Source organism: Otolemur garnettii, unplaced genomic scaffold, assembly GCF_000181295.1.
Source record: "Otolemur garnettii isolate 467f Iridium unplaced genomic scaffold, OtoGar3 scaffold00058, whole genome shotgun sequence".
Taxonomy (NCBI): Eukaryota; Metazoa; Chordata; class Mammalia; order Primates; family Galagidae; genus Otolemur; species Otolemur garnettii.
In genome coordinates, this window is record NW_003852453.1 from 3686416 (window position 1) to 3711886 (window position 25471).

Below are 25471 nucleotides of genomic sequence, written 5' to 3' on the forward strand. Positions count from 1 at the left end.
AGAGGTTGGAACTGTGGCGACTTCGGGTCTTCTGGCCTGTTTACTTCAGTGCAGTGGGGGAAGGTGACGCAGCTGAGTGTGGGGATGTGTGACTGAGTGCTGGAGATTTCCTCCAGGGCTCTGGAGGGGCGGGCGGATGAACCTACAAGTTATAGTTTGGCCACTTTTGCTTTGACTTTTGTGTGACTATGAGTGGGATTCCAGTTTTTTGTAACTATATGGACGAGTGATTGTCTCAGCACGAGTTGGTGAGGAGTTCACGCCATCTCACCCACCTGTCCGCCGTGTTGTCACGTTACGGGATTAGTCTGTGGCTGTGGTTCTCCTTACTGTGTGTTTGTTTTCTCTTCAATTATATTTTGTTTCTGTATAGTTTGGGGCTTTAAGCTCTGATTTGGGGGGAGGTTTTTTTTGTTTTCTAAACTTCTTAAGTTTATGTTCAGTTCATATTTGCCTTTTCTTTTTACTGAAATGAATTATTAAGTCTGCAAATTCCCTTTTTTACATGTTAACCCAGCAGCGTTCCACAAGTGCTCTTTCTTTGTTTCTTTTTCTCTCTTTCTGTCCTTCTCTTTCTCCTCTTTTCTTTCTTTATTTTTTAAAAGCTGTATTATTTCTTCCTTGATCCATTGGTTATTTAGAAATGTTTCTTACACTTTTCTGTCTTCCTATACTGTGACCTAGTTGTATCATGGGTAAGAAACATAACCTGTGTCATTCTATTCACTAATAGATTCTTTTTTTGCAGTTTTTGGCTGGGGCTGGATTTGAACCCGCCCCGGCATATGGGGCTGACGCCCTCCTCCTTTGAGCCACAGGTGCCACCCTTGCTAATAGATTTTTTGATTTGAACAGTTGGGTGCCATTTGCTGATAGAGATAAATTTGGAGGTAGCACGGAGGAGCAAGACGCTGTTTTGGAAATGCCTGCGAGAATCTGAGCAGAGAGGTCAAGTGGGCAGTTGGACTTGATCTGTATGTTAATTTTTAGAAATGTAAGGCATATTTAATATTCCTGAATAAATTTCTCTAATTAGGATTTTTTTTTTTTTAAGTTGCAGAAGACCCTGCAAAGTCCCTTACAGAAATATCTCCTGATTTTGGCCACTCTTCACCACCACTGCAACCGCCTTCTGTGAACTCATTGTCCAGCGAGAACAGATTTCACTCTCTGCCCTTCAGTCTGACGAAGATGCCCAATACCAACGGCAGTATCGGCCACAGCCCCCTCTCCCTGTCTGCTCAGTCTGTGATGGGGGAGCTGAACAGCGCGCCTGTCCAGGAGAGTCCCCCCTTGGCCATGACTTCCGGCAACTCATATGGTCTAGAAGTGGGCTCTCTGGCTGAAGTGAAAGAGAACCCCCCTTTCTATGGGGTGATCCGTTGGATCGGTCAGCCACCAGGACTCAATGAAGTGCTAGCCGGACTGGAACTGGTAATCTAATTTGACTTAAAAGTGATCGTTCTTTTCTTTTGTGCTGATACTCCCTTATTACATGTTTTTTTGGATAAATTTTCTATTTATTTATTTTTTGAGACAGAGTCTTACTTTTTTGCCCTCTATAGAGTGCTGTGGCATCACAGCTCACAACAACCTCCAACTCTTGGGCTTAGGCAATTCTCTTGCCTCAGCCTCCCGAGTAGCTGAGACCACAGGTGCCTGCCGCAATGCCTGGCTATTTTTTGTTGCAGTTTGGCCAGGGTCAGGTTTGAACCCACCACCCTTGGTATATGGGGCTGGCACCCTACTCACGGAGCCATAGGCACTGCCCTAAATTTTCTATTTTTAAGAAAGCTATCATTACAGAAAAGTTCTATTGCTGTGTTGCCTGCCTGACTGGCCTTTGTTACCCGTGAAGTTTCTGACCCACTTGATTCTAATGTTACTTGATCTATGTTCATAGAATGAAAGTTGATCTTTAGACTAAAATATTTAGGTTCCTTATTTTAAACAGAATTCAGTAAGGGAAGCAAATCTTTCATCAGTTTTTCCTGTTCTTTCTGAGCTTCCTTCCTCCCAATTAGTTCTAATACTTATATCTTTGGCTTTAAAATAGTCACCGTTTTTAGAGGCCTTTTGAGATCTTTGATAGAGGGAAAGATTTTTCCTCTGGAGATCCAAGAGCATTATCGTTTGACATTTCATAATCAGGAGAAGAAAAGTTGAGTTTAGCTTTTACTTAAATATATTTCTTTTTGTGTTTAGCTCATTTTTTTTCTACAGTAGTGAATAGTATGGCAGTGGGGGAAAGAGTTGTCAGAATAAATAGCTTCCTCTTTCTCCCGCGTTTCAATAATTGTACAACTGGTCTGAGGAAGCCAGTTGACCAGGGAAAGTTACTACGTAGATTTTCTTTTTTAGCATATATTCTGAAAGGAAATGCATTGAGGACTTCTTGCTGGATTAAGGAATTAATTTCATAAATCATTGGCGGTGGTCCCTGTTGAACATCCCATTTTCCTTGATGTAGTTCCCAGTACAGGTGTGAAGAGGGAATTCTGAGAAAGGATAAACTGGAAGCCTGTCCTAGAAACCGAGCTCTGCGCAGACTGTCTCTGCAGGGCACAGTCTAACGCACACGGAGACCTTTCTTTTTCAGGAAGATGAATGTGCGGGCTGCACGGATGGGACCTTCAAGGGCACGCGCTATTTCACCTGTGCCCTGAAGAAGGCGCTGTTTGTGAAGCTGAAGAGCTGCAGGCCGGACTCGCGGTTTGCATCCCTGCAGCCGGTTTCCAATCAGATCGAGCGCTGTAACTCTTTAGGTATTTGGATGTTTTTCACTTACTTACAATCTGGAGTGACTCCAGATCTAATCTCATGCCATCTTGCGTTAGGTGATGGTGGCATTAAGTATCTTTCTTGCCAGCAGTGCTTATCCAGCTTTTAAATCAGTAACAATTGTTACTTTTTGGAAAAGGTATTAGCCAGGAAAGGTGTTTGGGACTTAAAAAGGGAAAAATTGGGGGAAAATAGCTTTTTTCTTCCTGTTGATTACAGACGTTTAACTTTCAGCAGTACAGGAGATGGAAACTAAAAGGGAGCCTTCTTTTTGGCACCGACTTCCCTTCCAGGGTGTTGTTTAAACACGTCAATGAGCCGCTCTTATCAGACGTCAGCATTAGTGCGAGTGGTTTCAGACTGGCTGATGGAGGGAGCTCGCCTCATAAATTGATAGGCGGCAGTTTCCTGATCTGTCCCTTTTCAGTTTCAGATAATCGTGGTGAAGCATCTTGAGGGTTCAACAAGAGCAAATAAAAAAGCAGTTTTAATAAAAAAAAAGTTCATTTATGTTGAAATAGTACTTTCAAATTTTTGGTTTTCTTTTCAAACTTGAAAGTGAAGCATCTTTGGGGTAAATAATAAACTATTTGGGAAACAAAATATTGTACTTGACAGATGCTTTTTGTGTGTTTCTTAATACTCCAAAGTGGTTTTTAAATGACAGAGAAAGTAAAGTTGAAAAAGTTGAAAGTAAAGTTGAAAAAGAGCAGTAGCAGTTTTCACAGGCCAGTTGAATAGCTTGTAACCAATGCCTGTCTTTAACTTAAAGCTGAGGAACAAATTTTGCATCAAAATGCCAAAACATTTTAAAACAAAGAAATATGGGAATACGTGTTGTAATAGTTTATAAAGAATGCTTTCCATTTACATTTTTACAACTTTTCTAGCATTTGGAGGCTACTTAAGTGAAGTAGTAGAAGAAAATACTCCACCAAAAATGGAAAAAGAAGGTTTGGAGATAATGATTGGGAAGAAGAAAGGGATCCAGGGTCATTATAATTCTTGTTACTTAGACTCAACCTTATTCTGGTAAGTTTAAAATCAATCTAGTAGTAGGTAGAGACAGTGTCATTGAGACATATGTGTGTGGGGGTGAGAGAGAGACAGACAGAAACCGCCTCTGAGTAGAGAAATGAGATGATTAGGGGTCAAGAAAGGAAGGGAGATTTGCTTTTCGTAATATACTCCTTGTAAGTTATGGTGTAATCTCGTGTTCTTACATCAAAAAATTTGCCATAAACAGAGAGGAGAGTGATACTAAGTGATATTGTTGTAAGTGGAGCAGGTATACGGAGGTATCTGGGAAAGTTTTGTGTGCATATCAAGTAACCTGACTTGCCGTGAGCCTTGGGCTGATGTGTGCTGTTTTGGGAGGTGTAGGTAATCATGAAACTACTTTATTTAAAAAAAATTATTTTTCATAGAATCACTATCTCCTGGTATAGGTAGGCTCTTCCTAATTGAACAAGTTGACATGGCAAGAATCTTTAGGCTCTGGGGATTGACACAGAGTCTTCAGGCTCTGAAGATTGTACACTGCCAAGACAGGCGTGTTTTAAGAATTAGAAAGTTAACACGGGATGTTCCTATTTCTCAAGTAGGGAGGATGAATCTGGCAGGCCATTTTGTGCAGAATGCTTTCAGTCTCTCAGAGGTGGTAACAAAAACAGGCCTGGGAGCACCGATAGAATATTCTTTAGATTTCCTGATAAAAATCTGTATTAGCTACATTTTCTTTTTCTTTGATGCCAGCGAGTTACTGCTATTAGTTACTCACAAGTGATTTTAACATTTAAAGAAATTCAGGTCTGAGCAAAGAGGCACAGGAGAGAGAAATCTGGTACTGAGCAGTGTCACCCAGGGAAGTAGCTCCCAGACTTCCTGCTGTGCATCTGTCTGGGATTGACTCGGATTGTAGGTGCCCTTTCAGCTTTCGCAAGGAAGTTTTCTTTCTTCCTGTGCTGTGGGCGTGTCTTTGTCTTTGACCCTGTGGATCTGTAGTTTGCCTGCTCAGTGTTAGAGTCTCACCTGTAGGGATCTCTAGGTCTGGACGGGTGAACCCTGGGGATCTTCACAGTGGTCTTGGGCACCTGTGTTAACAAAGACATGAATTGTTATGGTATTTATTCTAGATGTTACTTTTTTCTCCTCTTGTTGTTTTTAGAATCTATTTCTTAAAAAATACGTTTATAACATGAAGAAAAATGTCTTTCTATTTTGCAGTTTATTTGCTTTTAGTTCTGTTCTGGACACTGTGTTACTTAGACCCAAAGAAAAGAATGATGTAGAATATTACAGCGAAACTCAAGAGCTACTGAGGACAGAAATTGTTAATCCTTTAAGAATGTAAGTAGAAGATACATAGTTATTTTGCCTTTAGATGCTATCTTTTTTGCTGTTTATTGGTACAGTAGTTAACTTATACCCTGCTTACACATAATAAATGAATGAAAATTAGTTCTCTTGGTGAAATAGTAATTTTTTAAATCTTTGATCCTTTACTTTTTTTGCTTATTGAATTTCTTAAATATTGTCGGGGTGTGGAACAGTGTATTTCATGAAATTATTTACACCATTTAGGTAGAGTATACTATAATTTAGTAATTATGGTAGATTTCCAGAAGCTGATGAGTAGTACTTGGGATTCTTATCTTTTGAAATAGTTTAATCCGACATTACCCATAAGAGCAAACTTGCTATATATTGATATAGTCTGGCTTCTTAAACTTAATTTTATCTGACAGAAAAGGAGCAAGGGGCCAGGAGTGGTGTCTCAGGCCTGTAATCCCAGCACTTTGGGACGCTGAGGTGGGAGGATTGCTTGAGGCCAGTAGTTTGAGACCAGCCTAGGCAATATAACAAGACCCTGTATCTACAGAAGATAAAAAAAATTAGCTGAGCATCATGGTACAAACTGTAGTTCTAGCTACTTGGGAGGCTCAGGCCAGAGGATCTCAGCCCAGGATGCTGATGTTAGAATGAACTATGCTAATGCCATTGCACTTCAACCTGGGTGACAGAGCAAAACCCTGTCTTAATAAAAAGGAAACAATGGAAGGAAATTTTTTATTTATAGAATAGCTACTATTTAATACTTTTGTACTGGGAACAGATGAGATTTATTTCAATAACAAGTTAAAGGAGTATATTTTGACCTCCCTCCACCTCCCTTAAAAAGGTGATTCTACCTCACTTCTCACCACTTAGAAAAATTAACTTAGGCTGGATAAAAGGTTAAAATTTAAGACATGAAATGATAAAAATCCTAGAGGATAGTGTGGGAAAACTCTTAACAATGTTGGCATTAGGAAAGAATTCATGAAGAAACTCCGCTGGCAACTACAGCAACACAAAAATAAATAAATGGGACCTGATCAAATTAAAAAGCTTCTGCACAGGTAAGGACACAATCAGCAAAGCAAATAGACAACCTTCACAATGGGAGAAGATACTCACATGTTACCAGCTGGACAAGGGGCTAGTGACAAGAATATATAAGGAACTCAAGCAAATCAACAAGAAAAGAGCAAACAGCCCCATCAGTCAACCGGCAAGCAACATGAACAGAACCTTTTCCCAAGAAGACAGACGAATGGCCAACAAACACGTGAAAAAAATGCTCATCATCCTTATTCATCAGAGAATGGCAAATCAAAACTCTGAGCTATCACCTAATCCTAGTGAGAATAGCCCACTTCCCAGGGTCCCCACACCGCAGATGCTGGTACAGGTGCAGAGAGAGAGGCACACTGGTACACGGTTAGTGGGATTGCAAACTACTGACAGCCTTTGTGGAAAGAAGTACGGAAAATCCTCAAAAAGGCTAAAAGTAGACTTCTCGTTTTACTCCACAATCCCATAACTAGACATTTTTCTTCTTCCGAGAAGAAAAATAATCATTTTACCATAAGGACGTTTACACTCGAATGTTCATAGCTGCTCAGTTCACAATTGTAAAGATGTGGAAACAACCCAAGTGTCCATCAACCCATGAGTGGGTTAGTAAACCGTGGTGTGTGTACACCATGGAGACGGTTCATCCATAAAGGTGGAGACTTTACATCTGTATTTATCTGGATGGGTTTGGAGAACATCCTCCTGAGTAGCTCAAGAATGGAAAAGCATGTACTCCCATGTACTCAGTACTAATCTAAAAGTATTGGTCCACTTGAGAGAAAGACAATTAAACGTAAGGAGGGGGGAGGGGGCTTACTTATCCCCACCTATTGGGTACAGGGTAGGAGTATATGGCACTTTTCCTGGGTGAAGGCCTCAACTACCACTCAGACTTTGGACCTTACCTTACAACTGCAAATAATGTTACCTAACCGAATGTACCCTCATATTAACCCATAATAAAAAAAAGAAGAAAGGTGATTCTTTTTTCATTTCTAGAACCTCCATAGTTGACCCCCTGTCTACCCTGACCATCTCCTCACACTGACTTAATTTTCTCAAAGCAGACAGGTACCCAGTGGAAGTTCCTTAAATTGACCACATCCATAGTTTGACCAGTTTGTTACAGTCCCTTGCATGGTCAACTTACAGGCCTTCTACTGTATGTCTTGTTTGGGCCCCAGGAGACAATTTGTAATGGTCCAAGCACAAGGGACAGGAGGCATCTAGTAAAAACTTTGAATAAGGGGTAGTAATGACCTGTGATGATGTCACATCATGAGATTTAAGCTGTGAAGCCTTAGGACATAGGACAAAACAGGGCATAGAGAGCAAACTGTGTAATTTAACATCTATATTAAGATAAATTTAAGTCTTGTTTCATACTTTTCTTATTTAACAAGATAAAAATAGTGTGATATAAGATTTTGACCAAAAGAAGCAGAATCCTGAGATATTAATTAATGAACAGTCTGAATGACTTAACTGTATCACATGACTAGGACAGTAAATTATAAAAGAATAAATGTCCCTGCTCATATATTTTGTTTTCCTTAAATTCTGTAATGAATTCTTAATTATCTTACTGTTCAAGATAATTATGTCTTGATTTTTACATGCAAATTTTAATGCAAAATTTTAAACTTTTTTTTTTTTTTGCCAAGTAATTGATGCTGGAACAAAACAAGTCAATTCTAAAGCACTACCTTCCTTTGTTCTAAAACATTTTAAAGTTTATTGATAAGCGTTATTTATGCTGTTGTCCAGCCGGTTGAGAATTGTGTCACCTGTGCGCAGGAAGCAGCTGGTCAGATGCACCGTTGCCGTCGGCTGCCCTGTGTCCGCATTAGAGCCGACCCGCTGTCTTCAGTTCTGAAACCTCTCCCTCCTCCCTTGTAGGCTCCCCCTGGCGGAGAGTCTGTCTTCTTCCCCGTACGCATTTGTATTATTGCCAGTGGTCAGCAGGTTAGCTGACCCTGTAAGTGGAGATGCTCGGTGTGCGGTGGTTGCAGGGAGCGAGTGAGGGAAGGAACAGTTTGTTAACAATGGTCCCAGATCAGCCAGTCTCACTTCATTATGAAGCTCATGGTGGCCACTAGGGTCTCTTCTGAAGCGATTTTCAGAATATAAAGTTTTAAATTGACATTAAACTTAATGAATGTGTCCTGTATTCAGACAAAGACGAGAGAAAGTATCATAATTATGCTGCCTGGTTTGATTGCAGGTTTTAGATTTCCAAGTTCTCATTAATCCCCTTCCCCATTCCCCTTGGCGGCTTTTCACCCTTTAGTATAAAAAGGATTTTTTCCTCCAAATTGTATATTCATCGCAGACGTTTTAAGACATATTTTTTCTTTTATTAGCGTGTGACAAACGTAAGGTGCATAATAGCGTTCAGGATAATTCAGGTTCTATTTTTTAATTTTTCGAACCTCAAGAAGGAGCCTGTCATTGTATTTTTCAGACTCTCTAGCCTGTTGACTTATGACATGTTGGGGTTGTATAAAAATGTCTGACGATTAAGATCCATTATATAATTTAATGTGTACACCAATAGCAATTAATTTTTTTAAAATTAGATACGGATATGTGTGTGCCACAAAAATTATGAAACTGAGGAAAATACTTGAAAAAGTAGAGGCTGCATCAGGATTTACCTCTGAAGAAAAAGGTAACTGTCTTAATTTATGATACATTCATTAAAAAGAACTTGAAATCACATTCATGTGCTAAATTATTAGCAGAAATATGTGTGTTGTTTGGGGGGTTTATTTTAAATTACAAATTTCCTTCTATGTAATATAAATTTCTCTCCTCTTTTTATAAATCCTTCCTCCAGTCTAAAGTGAATGACGATGTGGAATAATGAGCTCCTTTAAGAAGCTGGCTGGTCGTAGCGTATTAAATGTTTAAACAGAGAGTTCCTTCCTCTCCAGCAGCAGTAACAGTCCGCATGGCTTCTCTGCCTGTGCGGAGGGTTACGTGGAGTCAGCCACATTTTCCTACTTTGTTTTCAGAAACTGCTGAGTGGGATTAACTTTATGATCACAGCACAGTTCTTTAATCTCTTCGTAGCTGGTGAACTTACTCAAAGATGCAATACCTGACTTTGAACTTGTTAGCAACATATTGTGACCAGCTGTAATGGGTGGTGGCTTGATCATTACTTAAACAGCAGTAAAAAAACAGAGCATACTTCTGGCTTTACTCCATTTATTTTATATCACCTTCCAAATTAATTATTTCACTATATGAGAATTATTATACCTTTTCAAACGCAACAAAGTTATAATGAATTTAAAACATAATACTTTAAATATTCTTTGTATTTTTCCTTCCTCAGGAAAATGTGAAAGCTGTGCTTTCAGTTGGGGTAATATTGAAGGAATGAAACTGAATTCAGAATAGACATATGCTGAATTAAAATTTAAAAAGGAATAATTAAAAAGTTTGTCTGTGACTAATTTGATTTTATATTTTCTCCTAGATCCTGAAGAATTCTTGAATATCTTATTTCATCATATCTTAAGAGTAGAACCATTACTAAAAATAAGGTAACTTTTAAATTGTTATAAAAGCATTGGGAAAATAGACAATTCTCATTTCTGTTGCTGCCACTGTGTAAAAATTATTTCCTTGGTGATTACTTCATACTGTGTTTGTTTAGCTTATAATATACTAAGTAAATTAATTTTATTCTTGCCCTCTCCATAGTACCACACTTTACTTGAGGAACAAATCCAATGTAAACTTGTACTTTTAATTTTAAATACAATGATAAGTATTATTGCAAATCATTTTCTTATGAAACTGTATATAAATATTTTATAATTTAAATTAGCGAACTTTTTAGGGATAAAAAAAATCTCACTATGACCTACTCAAGCACTGTGAAAGCATCGTTTTTGTTTACCTGCCACTGAAAGAATTAATGTCTTAGATTTGCTTTCTTGTTCTTAGTCATGTAACTTGGTCTCCCCCGTCCCTGACTGTTGAATGAGAGCTTTGAATGTAACGCAGTAGAGTTCTCAGTGAAATGTTCTGGAATGTCCACATCAAAGCAGTGGTCCTTTCTATATTCTACCCAGATTTCTCCACTGAGAATCTCGGTTGTCATACAATCCTCCCGTACACAAACACCCGTCCTCCCCTGTGTCTTAGGTGATGGTGTTTGATTCCCGTGTTGAGGTGATGGATGAGGAGAGAGCACAATTGCGGTTTGATATTGTTTGGGAAGTTGTAAACTGCTGTGAGACCTATACATGAACTTGAGGAGCTCACATTTAAAGATGATAATCATCATATGTGTTAGAAAATCCTAGAGAATATCCAGAAAAGGTCAGCTTTCAAACACACACAGGAAAGGTACAGGTTGTGTATAATGCAGGGAACAGCAGATGCTTTGGGAGAAAAGTGTCAGCTTTGTTTTTCATTTTCAGGAGAGAAATTCCAGATGCTAAAACTTTTTGTTTTCATCTTTTTGTTCTAGCTCACACCCTTAAGGGGACAGAATACACTTTGAGTAATAGCAGAAGTTGAATAATGCAGTGATCCTGGGGCGTGGGGCTGGAGGGTAAGGAGGGGCCAGGCGCACCCAGGGATGCATCTCAGAGTCTGAAGCTCTTGTGGACTTTGACAAGACCTTCGTATTGACAATCCCTTGTTAAAAATTAAATTATGAGAAGATATCTTAAGTTAGCCTTCTTTTTCGTCATTCTTTTCCTCCACTGACTCAGGGAGAGTCAGCCGATGCTACAGATAGGAGGATGAGTCCCTTAAAATCTGAAATAATGAAACACTTTAGAAGAGACTAGAAGAGATTCCTAAATGATTGAAGAGACAAAAGAAGAGCTAGACACCAAAGGGAAAATAAAAACCAGATTTGACAATAAACAAAATCCAAAGTAAAACAGAATTTCCAGAAACAGGAACTGTCTTGATGGGTGGGAGGGAGTTTGCCTCACGGGTACACTGTGCGCAGCTGAGGAGCGCACTGCTCACTGCGAGGACAGAGTTGGAGGAAGCATCCAGAATGCAGCCCAGAGGGACAGAGTTAGAAAACAAGAACGAGAATATGAGAGACCTGGAAAGTTGGGGGTGGAACTCGAGTTCCAGAAGGAAACACTTGACAGAAGAGAGTGAAAAGCAGGGTTTCAAGCAATAGTAGATGAAGAATTCTTGACAGACGTAAATTATAGGAGTAAAGATACTCAGAATTTCTGAGCAGGAAGAACTAGGACTAAATAACCATTCAGAGATCTAATCCAGGATATACTTAATAAAACAGAATTGAATTTAGAATAAGAAAGTGGGATGCAAAAAATAAGGAAGAATAAAGAAATTGGTAAATCTGGGTAAAGTAAACCTTAGCATCTAAAATCAATAACAGCGACGGTAATGATAATAATAGTGGCTAACTGGATACAGTGGTAAAGTCATAGCCACTAACAAGAGTGCGGTGACTGGCGGCAAAGTATCCCAAAAAACAATGGAGTAACGTCAGCAGTCACGAAGTAAAGACTCAGAGGGATTTCCAGACTGCACAGTCGAGTAAGTCTTGTTACAGAACGTGGTCTGGGTGTTCTTCCTCCACGGGCATAGCAGATCTGGATTAGGTTCCGTAATGCTGGGGAACCTGGCAGCTTGAAGGGTTTTAGCGGCTGTCCATTATGGTCTGCGCCACTAAGGTAACAGACCCGGACGATACAGTTCCGGGAGTGTGTTTATCTGCCTCCTAGACGTTTAAAAGTTTCACTTTAAAAGTTAACGCATTTGCCCCTTTTGCCCTTGGGTTTTCCTCAGTGGAAACTACAATCCACATTGCACAGCTTTGCTCTGTAGTGCCAGCTTTGTTGTAACCCCTGGGTTTTTAGCCTTCTAAACTTGAGAAATGAGGGTTGAGTGATGGTTGTTCCTCCTCCCTGTTCTCTGTCCTGGTATCACCAAGCTGCTGTCCTCTCCAGCCTCGTTTCTGGATCCTTCTCTCAGTGTTTGCCCCCTCGGCCACCTCCCCGCCTCGCTTGCTCCCTCGGCCACCTCCCCTCCTCACCTCTGTGTCACTGTTTCTGCGAACCTGTACTACTTTCTGGTTTGGACCTGTACTACTTTCTGGTTTCTCAGTTTCCTGTCTTAGTTTTTTTCTGTTACCTGTTAATTTTCCATGTTTTTTGCCTTTCACAGAAAAATCCTGGCCTTTTGCACTCATTAACAACCAACTAAAATATTGGTATAGCATAAACTTCAGTTTTTTTGGTTATCATCTGGTTTTTTTTTTTGCAGTTTTTGGCCAGGGCTGGGTTTGAACCCGCCACCTCTGGCATATGGGACTGGCGCCCTACTCCTTTGAGCCATAGGCACTGCCCGGTTATCATCTATTTTTATTTATTGTGGGTTCTTAAGACTCTCCTGCTTTGTTAACAGATAAGTTTTGTTTATTTTGGGGTATAAGAACTTTTGGAAAACAGGCTTTCTATAGACTGGTCTCTAAATCACTGAAGTTTTCTCATGAAAACTATGTTAATATTATCCCTTAAAAATCTTGAAATCTATAGTCTATAGTAATATATACATAGTTTATATAACTAGTTATATAACAACTATAATCTATAGTTATATGTAGTTTATATTTAAATAACTATAAATATACTTTAGATTTATATAACTCTGAATCTGTAGTTATATAAACAGTCTGACTCTATATCCAAAACTTTTACTAAGCAGGTAAATGGTAGACTTTAAAATTGTGACTCCTTTTGGTGTAGTCTTAAGGAGTAATGACATTCTGTAGTAAAATACTGACAAGGACAAACATTTAATATAATGGTAATACTATGACTGCCATATAGTAGGCATTTACTTGGTATTTGTTGAATAAATGAGTGACCATTTAAAGGCCAGCATACTTTAGCAGCATAAATAGTGAGCGATTGTTTGCTTACTGTTGTAATCCAAGTTATACTTGGGTTCTTGACCTAGTTCTGCCTTTGACTTGTTGGGAAGTCATTCTCCTTCCCAAGATCTTAGGGGCTTCATTTTAGAAATGAAAGTTTGTTCCAGAAAGTCTTTTAAGGGTCCGTCACATTCAGCCGTACAAGAATTTATTTCCCTGTTTGAAGTGTTAAATGCAGTTGGCTTCTTTGTAGATTTGGATGGTGAATTTGAACTAAGTGATTTTAGCCTCTGGTTGTTACTATTCACACAGCGCTTCTTGATTGGTGTTATTATACATCATTTTTCTCCTGATCATTAAGAGAGCTTTTCAATATAAAAAGGAAAACAAGAAATCATTTATAAGGTCTGGTGCAAAGTACATTTAATTCTTTTACCTGATAGTTTTCTTTCCCCGTCCTTCTGACTGTCCTGAACCCCGTCGTGGATTTGAGGACTTTTCTCCTCTCGTCTTCGGCTGGTGCAGCTTCACATTTGCTTCAAGTATTATTAATAAGTCACGTGTGTTTTCTTCCTCGTGCTTTCAGATCAGCAGGTCAAAAAGTACAAGATTGTTACTTCTATCAAATTTTTATGGAGAAAAATGAGAAAGTTGGAGTTCCTACAATTCAGCAATTGTTAGAATGGTCTTTTATCAATAGTAACCTGAAATTTGCAGAGGTTGGTACCATGTACTGCGTTTTATATGTGAGTCCTCAGGATGCTTCAGACTACTGGTAGATTCAATACCTATTGATTTTAAAAGCCAAGAACAGTTTGAGACAAACTGTTAAGAAAACACAAATTTACAAAAAATGTCCAGTGTTGCAACTTGTTCATATAGAAAATGCCTTATGATTAAGACTGAATTTTTGGATTTTAGATTCAAGCTAATCTGTAACTGAAAAACTTTTAAGAAGTTTAAAGTAAAAGGAAGATTTATTTATTTATTTTTTGAAATGATCACTTTGCTCAAGCATATTATCCGAATATATCAAAAAACAATGTTACTTGTCTCCCTTCATTAAGGAACAAAATGTCAATAAATTCACGTATTGTTTTATTAATGAACAAGTGATGTAAATTATTTTTCTTTTTCTAAAATTGTCATGATTTTAGTAGCATATGCTTATGTTTATTTTTTCCCCATTTTCAAGTATTGTTTCTAGGATTCCCCATTGTTATGACATTTTTTCCCCTTTTTTTTTTTGGTTTTCGGGGATTCATTGAAGGTACAGAGAACCAGGTTACTGTGGTTGCATTTGTTAGATTAAAGTCCCTCTTATAATGGTGTCCCGCCTCCAAGAGGTGTGTCACATTTTACTTTTATTGTACTCATGGAATGTTTGGTAAAACCTTAACAGCCACAGTTATTTGTTTGTGGAAATACAAAGAATTGTGTCTTTCTGTGGTAGTTTTTGTATTGCATTTGCAAAGAACGGTTTCTCCAAAACCTTTATTAAATATAAACCCAACATAAAATGCCACTGTCCACAGTCATGTGTCACTTGAGACCCCAGGTGGTTGCGCTCCCTGACCTCTCAGTGTTGGCGTGTCTCAGCAAGGACGACTCCTTGGCTGTTGCTCTCCAGTGAGGTGTGTCCACTGTGTGGCTTCTGTTCTGCAGGCCACCAGCATGATGGCAAAGATCACTGCTGGATTTGACAGCCGTGATTGTTTCCGTTTTGTAGACAAATGTTTTTCAGTGCTTTGCTTCTAAAAATATATATCTTTTTATAGGCACCATCGTGTCTCATTATTCAGATGCCTCGTTTTGGAAAAGACTTTAAACTATTTAAAAAAATTTTCCCATCTCTGGAATTAAATATAACAGATTTACTTGAAGACAGTAAGTATACGATGTTTTAGTTTGCTATTTTTTAAGAATACAATCTGTTCATTGATATATGGGATTGTTGACTTTTTTTCATGTGGGTTAATTTGAGTTCTCTATAGATCCTGGTTATCAAGCTTTTGTCTGATTCAAAATATGCAAATATTATTTCCTATTGTGTAGGTTGTCTGTTTGCTTTGGTTGTTGTCTCCTTAGCTGTACAGAAGCTTTTCAGTTTAATTAAGTCCCATTTGTTTATTTTTATTGTTGTTGCAATTGTCACAGAAGTCTTCTTCATATGCTTTTTTGAGGATTTTTATCATTTCATGCCTTAAATTTATGTCTTTTATCCATCTTGAATCAATTTTTGTGAGTGGAGAATGGTGCGGATCTAGTTTCAGTCTTTTACATGTGGGTATGCAGTTCTCCCAGTACCATTTATTGAATAGGAGTATTTCCCCCAGTATATGTTCTTGTTTGGTTTATCGAAGATTAGGTAGCTGTGAGAGAGATGAATAGAACCTTCTCTAAAGAAGACAGACGAATGGCTAGCAAACATATGAAAACATGCTCATCACCCCTAATTATTAGAGAAATGCAAATCAGAACCACCCTGAGATATCATCTAACCCCAGCGAGAATGGCCCACATCACAAAATCTCAAAACTGCAGATGTTGGCGTGGATGTGGAGAGAAGGGAACACTTTTACACTGCTGGTGGGACTGCAAACTAATACAACCTTTTTGGAAGGAAGTATGGAGAACCCTCAAAGAACTCCAGCTAGACTTCCCATTTGATCCTGCAATCCCATACTGGGCATCTACCCAGAAGGAAAAAGAAAATCCTTTTATTATGAGAACACTTGCATTAGACTCAATTTACAGTTGCCAAAATGTGGAAACAGCTTAAATGTAGAAACAGCCAAAATGCCCACCAACCCAGGAATGGATTAATAAGCTATGGTGTATGTATACCGTGGAGTACTACTCAGCCATTAAAAAGATGGAGACTTTATATCCTTTGTGTTAACCTGGATGGAAGTGGAGCACATTATTCTTAGTAAAGTATCACAGGAATGGAGGAGCATGAATCCTATGTACTCAATTCTGATATGAGGACAATTAATGACCTAGTACACGGTGTGGAGTGGGGGAAGGGGAGAGCAAAGAGAAAGAGAAGGGGGGCGGGGGTGAGGGAAGGGAAGAGCAGAGAGAGGGAAGGAGGGAGCGGGTGGGGGTCTCAGTGTGCGACACACCTTTTGGGAGCAAGACACAGTTATAAGAGGGACTTTACCTAACAAATGCAATCAGTGTAACCTGGTTTCTTGTACCCTCAATGAATCCCCGACAATAATTAAAAAAAAAAAATCAGTCTGGCAGGTTAATCCTCTTACTAGCTGTAAGAATCTAACCAGGGACAGTATTTCTGAAAGACAGTTCACTATCTGAAGAGCCTGGAATACTAAGCCAGTAACTTTAGGTCTAGGAATTTATTCCACTAAAATAAGCAGAGATAAAAATAAGTATTTTACATGCAGATCTGCTTACCGTCATATGATTAAGAAATTAGGAGCAAATTGAATGTTAACTAGAGGGGAACAGTTAAATGAGTCGTGTGTCTACGCAGCGACTCTACTCCCATTAACATCCACGGTTTACAGTTAAATGAGTCGTGTGTCTACACAGCGACTCTACTCCCATTAACATCCATGGTTTTGAAGACCAGCGTATGTGAAAATCGTCATGATGTAATATTAAGTGACAAGTACCTTGATCTGTTTACAAGTGGGGCTTTGTATATATGTGTGTGTGTAAACACACGGAGTTCTGTAAATATGCAGATAGAAAATTATTAGAGGAAATTTACCATAAGATTGACACAGTTATCTCTTGCTAACTGAAATTATAGGTGCTTTGGATTTTTTTCTTTATACTACCTTGTATGTTTGAATTTTCATCAATGGATTTCATAATGGGGGAAAACACCTGCTATTTAAAAATATTGTTATTTGGTCAGAGCAAATGTATGTGATACAATTATCTACGTCTTTCTTAAATGTTTACATTTTTTTAAAATTTCAGATTTTCAGATTGAAATGAAAGCGTGTGTGATTGGTTGCACAGTTTGCTCTTATGAGGCAAAGGTCCAGGCTGTGGTTGTGTCTGTCACCCGGGAGGTGCACAGTCTACCCATGCACTGTCCCTGCTGGGTGGGGACTTGCCACCTTGAGTTTACTGGAGTTTGTCTCTTGTGAGCAGGTGCTTGTTAATCTACCAGTTTCAATTTGGTACTGAGCACATGTGAGGCTTGTTTTTCCATTCTTGTGGTACTTCGCTTAGGAGAATGTTCTAAATTTATGCAGGTTAACATAAAAGATACAAAATCTTCATCTTTTATGGCTGAATAGTATCCCATGGTGTAGGTTTACTCCATATTAATCCATTCATGTGTGGAAGGGGCCTTTGGGTCGTTTCCACTGAAGATATTTTGAATCCAAGAAGACCTCATACGAGGATAGAAGAGGGATAGATTTTTTGAAGCTATGAAAATTATTCCTATTAAAGCATAACTTTTATTTGTAATCTTCTTAATGAAAGAATGCATATTTAAAAGGCCCCATAACTTCGTACCCACTCCCCCCATCCAGCTCCCAGGCAGTGCCGGATATGTGGAGGGCTTGCAATGTATGAGTGCAGAGAATGCTATGATGATCCGGACATCTCCGCAGGAAAAATCAAGCAGTTTTGTAAAACTTGCAACTCCCAAGTAAGTTTCCTTCACTTAATGGATGAGCTCTTGTAGAATAATAATTTATTGATAGTTAAAAACAGAGTGAAGGTTTTGAAAAGTCTTTTCAAATCATAATTTTAACTTTTAAAAATTCATATTAAAGTAGTATTATTTATACCTCTTCTGATTGTTTACTTGATAGCTATCTGTGAAGGATTTGATTGATCTTTTTAAGGGATGCATTTAATAAGATTAAGTAGATTCCACTCACTTGGGACAGTGTAGCTCATTACAACATTCTTCTCACGGTCCATTTTAGGTCCACCTTCATCCCAAGAGGTCAAATCATAAATATAACCCAGTGTCACTTCCCAAAGACTTGCCTGACTGGGACTGGAGACACGGCTGCATCCCTTGCCAGAAGATGGAGTTATTTGCTGTTCTCTGCATAGAGACCAGCCACTACGTTGCTTTTGTGAAGTACGGGAAGGACGACTCCGCCTGGCTCTTCTTTGACAGCATGGCTGACCGCGATGGTATGTAGAAAACCTTGCTTCTGCAGGTGGCTGTTTTGGTCTGTGTGGGGATAGCTCACAGTGGGGTCATCTCTTCTGAATACTAAGATACCTGCATGTTTTGTGAGACAGTCTTTTCAGGGCTCTCTTGGTGACATAGTTTTGTATCTTAAATGCATTAACCACCCTGCTACCTAAACTAAGGAATAATATTATTCTGGTAATTTGATATGCATATTTTTTTATTTAATAAAGAATCTTAAAATTCTTGCTTTAGGACTGAGAAATTTTATTTTCCGTTTTGTTGACTTTTTTTTTTGAGACAGAGCCTCAAGCTATCCCCCTGGGTAGAGTGCTGTGGCTTCACAGCTCACAGCAACCTCCAACTCCTGGGCTCAAGCGAGTCTCCTGCCTCCGCCTCCCAAGTAGCTGGGACCACAGGCGCCCACCACAACGCCCAGCTGTTTTTTGGTTGCAGCTGTCATTGTTGTTTGGCGGGTCCGGGTTGGATTCGAACTCGCCACCTTAGGTGTACGTGGCTGGCGCCTTAGCCACTTGAGCCACAGATGCTGAGCCCATTTTGTTGACTTTTATTTTCGGGTTCCTCTCATTTTTGCATAGGCCTCAGTAGCCCTTTATCGAGCATCTATCTGACAGGCGCTCTGGGATACACTAAGTTATTATCCTACCTAAATCCTGCGAGATGGGAATTATTCCTAGTTTTCTATTAGCAAAGCTGAGGTTAAAGGTGCCTCAGGTCAATAGCTTCTATTTAACTCATCCTTTCTGATTTCAGTGCTTATGTTTGGTATAAACTAGGTTGTTTTCCAAATGACAGAAGCTAAGAACAAAATTAAATATCCTCTTTAGAAAACTAAGCCTGTTCTGCATTTAATGTGCTTCTTCCTGAAGTGGGGAATAGCCTACTGCACTTGGCAGGCCACTTTCTAGGGTGCTCAGTCATTGTTTAACACACACTCACCACGGCCAGGGCCAGCCTCGCTAGGGGGTTTCCGGAGTGAAATGTTGTCAGAACAGCAGCATCTCCACCCTGCAGAGTTTATAGCAGGACGAGCCTGGGCCAGCCTGTGAGGCGTGACTCCGTGCTCGGCCGTTCTTCTTCCGTCTCATTTTCCTGGTCTCTGAAGACCTATTCCAGGGTCAGCTGGTGTGGCCGTCCAGTAACCTAAGCCACGCCCTGTGGTTGCCTCTGGACCATCAAGCTCGGGTCCAGGAGGTCTCAGCTTTTTGTTAGTTCAGATACTTAAAGGACACAGCCCAGCCTCGGTGCAGAGGAGCCCCCACACCCCACCCTGCTGTCATTTGCATTGAACAGCAGGACTCAAAATCCGAGGGACTTCAGATGTTCAGAAGAGCCCCTGGGAGAGCTAAGCCAGAAGGGCTTTTATGGAATCTCTGAAAACATACCCTGGAGCACCCACCGTCCTCCATAGTCTGGTGACAGGCAGAACAAGCCGTGTCAGCATTGTGCATTTTTACAAGTGAGGCGAGTGTCACAGTATCGGTTCCACTAAATCTGTTCTGGATTGGACTCCCGTGTGGTCCAGCGTTCTGGGCTGCTGTGTCTGGGAGGGGCGTGGGAGTGGGGAGTGGGCTCCCTGATGCACAGCCTGCAGGCCGACCGCAGAATGCGTGTCCTTTCCCCAGTTTTGCCTCAGAATCCTTTCAGAAACCCCCAAATGTGAAGACTATCAAGAGTTAAGGAAGGCTTTAACTTCCTTAGAACTCAGAATTACCTTTTATATCCTAAAAAGTAGCCCTTTATGGTGATATTGTTTTGGTGGGGCCGGGCAGGAGGTTGCTTAGCACTTGGCTGCCCTAAAAGAGCTCTTCTCTTTGTCCCAGGCGGTCAGAACGGCTTCAACATTCCTCAGGTGACCCCGTGCCCAGAAGTAGGAGAATACCTGAAGATGTCCCTGGAAGACCTGCATTCCCTGGACGCGAGAAGGATCCAGGGCTGTGCACGCAGACTGCTCTGTGACGCCTACATGTGCATGTACCAGAGCCCGACCATGAGTCTGTACAAGTGACAGGGTCGCCGAGGGCAGTGCAGACCTTGAAGGAGCCGTTTCAATGTCGTGTTTCGCTCAAGCTGGCAGTTTGTTCAACGTCCATTGCCGGCAATGGATGTCTGTGGGGTGACCATCCTTCAGAAAGGATTCCTGTGTTTAAAAACTAATTGTTTTTGTGTTACTGAAGTATTTAATAAGAAGCATTTTGCACTCTAGAAAAGTATGTTTGTGTTGGTTTTTTAAGAAGTCTAAATGAAGTTATTAATATCTGAAGCTTTAAGTTAAGTGCATTGATCATATGATATTTTTGGAAGCATAAAATTTTAATTGTGCAAGTTTAAAACCTCTTTTAGTCCATTGAGAATGTAAATAAATGTGTCTTCTTTATGGACCAAGGATATGAAATCATTTTTACTTTGTAGCTAACGGTTGCCTTGGGGAGAAATACTTGGTTTTATTGAGTCTACTTTCAATCCAGTTATTAAAGGTGTACTGAGTTTGATTTGTTAATTCTTCCCTCTATAGTGCTGACCCCTGCATGTCTGCAATCTGCTGAGTTTCTGTGTTGCTGCTATAGTGGTCAGAAAAATACTTAAATTCCTCTGAACAGTGTTGTTTTCTATTTGTTCTGGTTTTGAGATAAATGAGTGACTCTGTCAAAATGTCCACTTTGATGTCATTTTCCCGGAGGATTAGGATGTTCAGCGGTGGGAGAAGCTCTTCATTCACAGTCGTGATGGTCAGCTAGCAGGTTTTATTTTGAAGGCCGTTTTATGAAACGGGCACAGTAAATTTATGAAGGGATTGGAGTGATCAGTATATATCTCCATACAAATGTATAGTCCATACAGAAATAAACTTGGCATGTAGAATTACTCATTAAAATTTCCCAGAAGAGATAGATGTTTAAACCTCTATTATTTTAAGTGAGTTTGTTCAGAACTTCAGTTTGATCTGTCAGTGTTCTCACTAAATTCAGCTTGGTTCCCTTGAGCTATCTGTTTTATCGAGATGTTAGCAGAGGCTTCATCCTCCTTCTGATGAAGTAGGTGGAAAATGAACATTTCCTCGAGTGATACCCATCCTGTGTGTACAGACCCCAGTGGGCGTTGCAGACAGAACCTTGGGTCGTGAGTGTCAGTGCTGCGGGAAGTGTGTTCTCTGCGTGTTGTTTTGTGCTGTTATCTTTCTGGACTGACATCTTAATCATGCAGAAAGACAGGAAAGTCGTCGTATATATGTAGCATGTGACTTTAGTGGAAAGAATCTTTACAAACCCTGCAGTTGTTTTTTGCAGGCTCTTTTCCCCTTTGGCTTCATCATTCCATCTTACTAATGTCGATTACTTTATCCATCCTAATAAGGTACCAAAACTCTTTCACCTTAGAACCCTTCATCTTGGAAATGAAGAGTGGCGTGCGTTTTGCACGTGGTATTGCACCGCTGGGTGCTCAGGTTGGGTGAGAGGATGGCTGGGGCAGGGCGAGGCAGGGCGGCCCTGCCTTCTGCACCCCCGGGAGGCAGGACGTGGGAGGTCTCTCCCGGCTCTGACCACCTGAGAGTTCAGCCACCCCATAAAAAATCTGTGTTGGATGAAGAAATGGATGGATGAGCCCGTCAGTGTGATTTTAAAAGATTATCTGGAGGAATGATTAGGACTCTGTGTGGTGTGGAGTCTGCCCTTGGTATCTACAACTGAGGGGTTAACCAACTGCCAGTCAAGAATATTTTTTAAAAGTATGGATGTGTCTGTACTGAACATGTTCAGACTTTAAAAATTGTCATTATTCTCTAAACAATACAGTATAACAAGTATGTACATAGCATTCACACTGCGTTAGGTGTTTGAAGGGCCCTGCAGATGGTTGAGAGTGGACGGGAGAATGTGTGCAGGTTATTTGCAAAGACCCTTCCTAAAAGGGACTTGAGCATCGGCTGATCTTGGCCACCACAGGGATCCTGGCACCAGTCCCGTGTGGATACTATGGGATGACTGTGTAGGTAAGACTGGATTTAGCAACAGGAGAGAAAAAAGGAAGTCCCTTTCCTGTAGAAATTAAAACAAAATACAGGTTGAGGAAGATCTGTCCTTCCCAGCCTCCCCTGGTACAGGAGTTGTCGGGGTGGGAGCTCAGGGCGGGGAGGCTCTTTTAAGGGGGACCCTCACCTGTAAATGCGCTAAGGACGTTTTCATCAAGTGGAGCTGCATGTTCTTATAACGTGACTTGGGGAGAAAGCACCAGTAAAGGGGTGCCAGGCCGGGCGGCTCTGGTGGTTCCCCAGCACCGTGAGGCCAGCAGAAAGGCTTCTCCCCATCTGTCCTGGCTCCCTCTGGGCAGGCCCTCCTTGTCCCCTGCTCCAGCACTGCTTGGCTTGTCAAGAGGGACGAGATCAGGGCTGGACTGCATGACACGGGCGGTCACTGTGCCTGTTGCATTATTTAATGTTTAGCCGTACATCTTCTTTAGTATTTTTCTGTTGGTTTCTAAATGTTTTATAGTCTTTTCTCCTTTTCATCTCTGCAATCAAGATGACAGTATGATAGAATTATCTAATTTATAAATGGTTCAGGATTCATAGCTACAAACAGAGAGTATAACAAGACATGTTCCCCACCTCCAAATAAATACATGCACGTGTGAGTTTATATATATGAGGAGGAGGGAGGGGGAGAGAGAGGAAGGAGAGCAGCCTGAATTATCATATAGACCCTAAATATGTTCAGTTCCTCATTATCGGCTTTATAAAGGAGTTTGGCTCAATCCACAAAAGGATGTTTTATAAAACTAGGAAAATACATTAAAAACCAAGATAAGCAGTAACAAAAACCAATTTGTTACAGCTGTTAACAGTTGCTAAGGATTTTCTCCTTAAAATAGCTTAGGATTTAAAAAAATTCATACTTGCCAAATGCTGTAGATAAATGGCGAGGTTTTTCCTGTCCTCGGATTCATTCATTTTTTTCACATGATTTGAGAACAAGGGGAAGACACGGTCCTTAGTCTCATGGAGCTCAGATTGTCACCCAAGTTCCTGGTGATTTGAAGATGACATCTTCATACGTTCAGGAGTTAACCACCATCCGAGCTGGATCTCAGAAGTTACCCAGTTAGATAATTTTGCATCTACTTGGATCATAGACCAAGATGTGAGTGGAGAATAGGGTAACCGTCAACCAAGAAGTATTCAGTGGACGTTGACTAGGCGCCTCGGATTGTGTTGGGGGGACACGGTTCCTGCCCTCAAACCGCTCACCTGCTGCTTCAAGGTTCCTTAGCTGAGATGTAAGGGTGACAGGTCTGGGGGAGGCACGTGGTGTAACAGAAAGGAGGGGGCTGGGGGCTGAGGGGCCAGGTTCCAGCCTCTGTCACTTGTTCTGTGGCCTTAGACAACATCTTGACTTTTGGGGTTTTAGCTTTCTCCTTTGTATAAGAAAAGGGTTAGACGATTTAATTTTATAGGGAAAAACTGCCAATTCCTGAGTCCCAGGCCACGCCTGCTGAATCTGACTCTTCACCAAGACAGCCTAGGAAATCTGTTAGGAAGAAGCTCGTCTGGTCAACCTGGTAACCAGTAGGGTTGGAAAACTCTGAGCTGGAAGACGTCAGAGGTCCCTTCTCTTGTTGTGGTTTTGTGATCGTGCGATGTTGCTGTATCAGTTACTCCGCGTCTGTGGGTAACTGGATGTTTATCATATTGTCTATCTGTGTTTACATATGAATTGTGTAAGAACCACATTTTACTATATGCATCTCAACCTGTTGTTTCCTAAAGGTTTTAGCCGTCTTTGGAACACAAATAAGTCTTAAGAGGATGTTTGTTGTTATTCACCGGGACATTTTCCTTCCATTTTATTTATTTATGGGAAATTGAGGCCCTGAAAGCCCAAGAAATGGAAGAAAACAAACTTATATTTTGTTAAAAAGCTAAATGTTAAAAAATTACATAATTTCTTACTCTCTACTACTTTATGAGGTAAATTTAAACATACAGGGAGACTTCTCTTGGGTAACAGATTCTGTTATCATAAAGTAACATGTTCTTGCTAAGGCAGGGGGGGCCATATGGCCTGTAATTAAGAATAAGACCGTCACCTCTAAGGGTTGATGATATGGATGGCACACCCACAATTCTCCATCAATGAAAAGAAAACTTACAGTCCCCGAGAAAGTGAGGGAGACAGAGGAGAAAGAAGGTGGACTTCCTAAAGCAGGTGCACGGGGCCATTCTGTGGCTCTCCGGGACTGTCCCTGGTCAGCGACTAGGACTTTCGAGAGTGAGGGTCCCTGCAGGGAGTTAGTGCAGCGCCTGTTGGTTGCCCTTTCAGACGTCTTTCCGGGGAGAAGAGATGGGAGGCAGAGGGGCTCTTAGCAGCAGAAGGGTTCTCTCTCTTGAGTCAGAAAGCAGAAAAAGTTAAATCAGCCAGCGTAGCTAAGGAGGATAAAAGTGGGAAGGAATGTTTCCTCCTTCCTGAGCACGGTCACCATCAGAATTTGTAGCCAGGTTACTCGAGGACCCCACTGGATTTCCTGACCTCTTGTCTCGGCAGTGGTGACGTTTTTGTTTTGTCATCTTTTTTAAAGTTGTCATTTCTTCTGTAACGTAAGTCGGGAAGGGCCAGTTACGAGGTGCTTTCAAGCACCACAGCGTCTGATCTAATTCTCTCTCTCTTCCAAGTACTGTCTACGTTCCCTTTTCATTTATTTTAGAGGGATGATATTGGAGACTCAACTGTCCTAACATGGCCTCGTACTGTGGAATTTTAACTTTGGAAAGTCTTAATGTCCTATCATAAACACTCATTTTTGTAAAAAGTCCTATCTGAAACTTTTCAGGAAAGTTGCGGTTATTAGTAGATTGGTACAAAGGAGAGCATTTTGTACTACAATTCCCATTTCTGGTATCTCGTTCAACATTTTTTATTTTTATTTTTTGCCTGAAGAACACCCTATATTTATGAAAACATTCTTTAAGAATACCACCACGTAGGATATCCCTTTACTATCAGATTGTTCTGATTTAGCCTTAATTTTGTTAAATTTTTTAGAGATGAATGAAGTGCTGCTGTGGAAAGAAATGTACTATAGACTATTTCTGTATCATTAAAATTGAATTTTTATGGTTCCCTTTTCCTCGATTTATTTGGGGGGAGGGTTTTGAGTTACGGGAAAGCCGGAATCGGGTCTTTACAACGCCTTTAAGTTCTTGCCAGGGTGCCAGGAAAGAAAGTTCTTCTGAGAAAACGTGCTGC

General features: G+C 40.4%; 1 protein-coding gene across 2 annotated transcripts in view; it reads left to right on the forward strand.

Moving 5' to 3' along the window:
• The window catches only part of CYLD (CYLD lysine 63 deubiquitinase), a 55681-nt gene extending 35065 nt beyond the window's left edge, over nucleotides 1-20616 (forward strand). Inside the window, exons 8-18 of one of the 2 annotated variants that reach the window (XM_003792537.3) lie at nucleotides 1055-1434; nucleotides 2600-2765; nucleotides 3672-3813; nucleotides 5008-5130; nucleotides 8760-8851; nucleotides 9668-9734; nucleotides 13656-13788; nucleotides 14848-14956; nucleotides 17590-17708; nucleotides 17992-18208; nucleotides 20054-20616. In XM_003792537.3, the coding sequence (XP_003792585.1) occupies nucleotides 1055-1434; nucleotides 2600-2765; nucleotides 3672-3813; nucleotides 5008-5130; nucleotides 8760-8851; nucleotides 9668-9734; nucleotides 13656-13788; nucleotides 14848-14956; nucleotides 17590-17708; nucleotides 17992-18208; nucleotides 20054-20238 (1733 nt within the window). In that variant the 3' untranslated portion in view covers nucleotides 20239-20616. The remainder of the gene's footprint in view (nucleotides 1-1054; nucleotides 1435-2599; nucleotides 2766-3671; nucleotides 3814-5007; nucleotides 5131-8759; nucleotides 8852-9667; nucleotides 9735-13655; nucleotides 13789-14847; nucleotides 14957-17589; nucleotides 17709-17991; nucleotides 18209-20053) is intronic. The other variant, XM_023514767.1, reaches the window with a different exon arrangement.
• Nucleotides 20617-25471: the final 4855 nt, after the last annotated feature.